Genomic DNA, 4,338 nt, shown 5'->3' with positions numbered 1-4,338 from the left:
GAGATATCTACCTTCGTAGAAAACAGAATTGGAAAATAAATAAAAACAGTTAAAGGGTTCTCCTTGTTTAAGAGTGTTCTTAAAAAAAAGAGGAAAAGTGTTGGAAGTGAAGGGGAAACTTAAATAGATTAAGACGAAGGGAAAAGGGGATGTCAAGCAAATAAGCTACTGTTAGAGAACTTATTCCACGTGCAACTGCAAGTGGAGGTAACTTTCTTCGAAATGATTTTCAATTTTAACTCTCCTAGACCAGTTATCCCGCATGGCATTTGCCTAAAAAATACATGAGATAATCCTTTCTAATGATACACACTCACTGAATAGGTTTTCCCCGTGAATGATCATTCCCCCTTTCCAGTGCAGTAAAGAACCGGACGTGAATATAACCTGATTATATTTTTCCATAAAAGCTCCTAACATTCACTCGCAAAATTGCAACTCTCGAGGGATTTAGAGACGAGTGAACGAATTATCGCTGTGACATATTTTCCTTTCGTAATTCGTCTGTCATACAGAACCTCGCCATTTTCATAGCGACGAATCGAGTTTTGGAGAACGGAAATAAGAAAAGAAAGATTTAGAGAAATGAAGGAAGAAAGAAAGAAAGAAACGAAAAAAAAAAACAGAGGAGATGAGACCGAAAGAAGTGAAAGAGGAGTGAAATTGTCAGGAATAAACTTTCAAATAACTTTAGAACAAGAGAGAAAGAACGATAAAGATAATATACAAGGTGCTTAAACTCCGAGTTCTAGCGGGATTTCTTCGAGCGTTAAGACTAGAGGAATAATGCGTCCTGCACGAGTGAGTAAGTGTCTTAAGGTGGAGGTTGCTGAACGAGGGAGAAGGCGAAAAGGAAGTTCAAGTAATGGTGACAAAGGGACGCGATAATGATCATTTTAATAAGGAAAAAAAGAAAAAAGAAAGAGAGGGAGGACGAGGGAGCGAAAGATGAGGAGCAAATACGTACGAAGAGAGGCAACCGAGAGAGAAAGAAGAACAAAGACGAACACATGCATCGGGATCCAACAAAGACAGGAAAAAATAGAATCCCTTGTCCTGCGCCATCCGCGGCCATCCCCAGAATCCCCTTTTCTGTGCAGGGATCATGCACTCGCAAGCATTACAAAGCACGCACGCACATCCATGCTGCCATCCGTGGTCGCTCTTTTCTCCCCGTAACGCTGAACGTCACGCCAGGCGACGCAAGTGATACGGCGAGCTTTACGTCACGGCTGTTCCCACACCTCCACCCCCACGCCAGGTGGGCGCTGGAGGAGACGGGCGTCAGCGATTCCTAACCACGCCCATACCATGATGAAGTATTCACGCCCACTTGGCGTCCCAACCCACGCCCGCCCTCAGCCTTAAGTGCCGGTTGATGGGTGCTTGTGTGGCTGGAAAATAACCTTAGAAAATAAAGGAACGAACGTTGACCGAAAAAGCAGCTTTTTAAAATTACAGAAACGATTTTCTGGAGCTTATGGATACGAGAGACCCAAAAAACAATATTCATACAAACAATATATATTTCATGTATATATCCGAGTTTTAAAAGTGAGTTTATGACTAGCGGTATTCACTATATGGTCATTATAAATGGAGGATAATATAACTGCATATATTGACTGACTGTCCCCGGTGCAACAGCTGTTACACCTATATGAATATCGGGTACATTATTATCAATATTTATTTATTTTTTAAATCTTAGCGTCCGTCAGATGCGGGCTTCCACGATGGGCAAAGCTAAACACACACAGAGATTAGCTACATAGTGCTTATTCACAAATATTACTCATTCAGGATACTATCTCATTAACATCATTAATATGTACAACTCTTTAAAGCTATTAACAAGTTTGAACGTCACAATAATGTATTTTTTTTTCCAAATGTACATGGCCATATTCCAGGACTGTCCTCAGTACTAGTTATGCTGAAAACATACATTATGTTAAGAGATATATGTATATACAGTACACACAAATACACCTTGATGTGTAAGTGATCATTACGTAACTTACAGAAAAGTGTATTTGGTGAAACACCAGAGATGTTTAACTTTTTTGTGCAGTTACATTCTGTACGTTATTATATTTTCTTCATGCGCCTTCCACTGAGAGTCAGAAAATGAACTGAACGTGATTAACTATTGAGGCCTGCATTCGGTGAACAATAATGAATAGTAAAATAATCCTTTGAAACTATTCAAATTATACTCTACCAACCTTGTGAGCAGAGATCTACATTTGTCAACTGCAGGACATCATTCAAGGTTTTAACTAAACCCATCTATTTTGCCTTGACTATGTCTTATGTTGCCATGCTTTTACTCATGGCTAACAGTCTTAACGTTAGTTATGCTACTATCTTGGGCACTAGTCCCGGTGACTAGTTCCGTACCATGAGATCAATAGACATGATCTCTTGCGTAAGTGAAACACAACAATCACGCCATCCCCAAATACAATCAAAAATATTCTTTCCCACGTTTTCTATTTTCTTTCACATCATCATCATTATTATTTTCTTAAATGATGACAGTGTCTCAAGAACAAACCGAAGAGTCTAGAACATCAATTCTCATTATCACATAAAAGGTTGAGCTCAAGAAAGCAGGAGTTCTTGAGGCAAATCTCAGAATAAGGCCATAGGATTCTATGCAAAGACATCTACAGACTAGCGTCGACAAATTACTATTGGTACAGGTAAACTGGAAGTACGGTTGCTATTGGCTAAACAGTCAGGGTTACAGTTTTGACGTGGTGAGACGTGGTGGGATGTGATTGGCTCTTTGGGACTTAAATTGGTAGCTATTGGTTGAGACAACGATGCGTGGCTATGACGTGGCAAAACGTGATTGGCTTTCCAGGTTTAAATATAAGATCTATTTTACTGAACACGACAGATTTCAGGGGATGCTGGTCCAGCGTGGCTTTAATATCAGCTCTGAAAGAAAAAACAAAGAGGAAATCAATATGGTTGCACAACTAATCGTGTGTTTCATTAAGTAATGTTGACAAGGGATTAGAAATATTGTAATAATAGCACTAATATATATGCGAGTAAACAGAGGGATAAATAACATAACATGTAATACAAATACATATATTCGAATCCCCTTCAGAACATCAAACAATCAGCGAACACACCTGAGCAATGAACGTACCTACACTCCCTTCTTCCTCTCCCCTCTAAATCAAATTCAAAATATCTCACCCCTTTCCGCTCACCTCAAAGGAGCTCGGACATGACTATTGACCAGCAAGGACGAGAAAAAACACAATCTCCCCCCCCTCACACCTCCCTCAAAATCAAAATATCTCTCCCTCCTTCCCGCTCACCTGCTGGCCGGGGGAGTGCGGACATGACTACGTCGGTGTCTTCGGAGGAGCCCTCAGGAAGGATGGGTCGACAGCAGCCACTTTAGCTGTCAGGAAGGCGTGCATGCAGAAGAGAAGGTTCTGGAGATTGGTCGCGCACTCCAACTCCTGCAAGTGAACGAGAGAGAAAAAAAGAGAGAAGTGGAAAGTGTTCAGTGGGGGCCGACGCGACGGTAATACTTGCTGCAGGAAATCTTCTATAATAAATGGGGACGCCTTGATGGCAAGACCGGCTGTGCTGAATGCATTGTATTACGCGAGGAAGCGTCTGATGGGATTGTCAGAAATAACATTTTGTTTCATTCTATTAAGGGACATCCACATGGAAAAGGCTTGGCATAAATTCTGTGCATCCTTAGAGAGAAGCACACACACACAGGATACAACATAAACAACAAAGGAGTTATGCGAACGCTGGGGATTATCAACATGCGAACGCATATGCTCAGCACGCGATCCGCCAACATCTCACGTATCCCTTTATGTACACGTACATCCACAATATCTCACAGGGAAAATGATAAAGAAGAATAGGCAATAATAATAACATAAGTAAGCAGAAATTATGTAGTATTCAAAATAATTAAATCAATTTCCCAGTGAGGTGAGGCAATATTTTTGTTTTCCAAATCCACATTTATAGTAAATAAATGTGTCAAAATTTTATTTTGAAAACAAGTGTATCAACACAATATAATTGTATCTCAAAAAAAGAAGAGAAGAGAGTGAGAAAGAGAGAGAAAAAGAGAAAGAGAAAGAGAGATAAAAAGACAAAGCACAAAAGAAATCACAAGAGAAAGAGAAAGAGAAAGAGAGAGAAAAAGAGAAAGAAAGAAAGAAAGAAAAAAATCAAACAAACAAAGCGAACAGCCATACCTTCGTTTCAATTTCCTTGTTTTCATTCTGGAAGTGGAGTTTGAGTTTGGTCTTGCTGTCATCCGAGGACCCCTTAAGT

The 4,338-nt window shown here is 40.0% G+C and overlaps 1 protein-coding gene across 2 annotated transcripts in view; it reads right to left on the bottom strand.

Moving 5' to 3' along the window:
* Window positions 1–1,429: 1,429 nt before the first annotated feature.
* Window positions 1,430–4,338, bottom strand: part of Syn2 (Syntrophin-like 2) — a 417,606-nt gene continuing 414,697 nt past the window's right edge. For both annotated transcript variants that reach the window (XM_086547584.1, XM_086547585.1), the window contains 3 exons: window positions 4,260–4,338; window positions 3,345–3,491; window positions 1,430–2,949 (listed from right to left, as the gene is read on the bottom strand). The exon at window positions 4,260–4,338 is cut by the window's right edge and continues 122 nt beyond it. In XM_086547584.1, the coding sequence (XP_086403710.1) occupies window positions 3,372–3,491; window positions 4,260–4,338 (199 nt within the window). In that variant the 3' untranslated portion in view covers window positions 1,430–2,949; window positions 3,345–3,371. The remainder of the gene's footprint in view (window positions 2,950–3,344; window positions 3,492–4,259) is intronic.

This window comes from Penaeus japonicus, unplaced genomic scaffold (assembly GCF_977035675.1).
Source record: "Penaeus japonicus unplaced genomic scaffold, GWHDUDI00000001_assembly GWHDUDI00000019, whole genome shotgun sequence".
NCBI lineage: Eukaryota > Metazoa > Arthropoda > Malacostraca > Decapoda > Penaeidae > Penaeus > Penaeus japonicus.
Note: the sequence above shows the minus strand (reverse complement) of the source record. Positions and strands in the feature narration are given on the sequence as shown.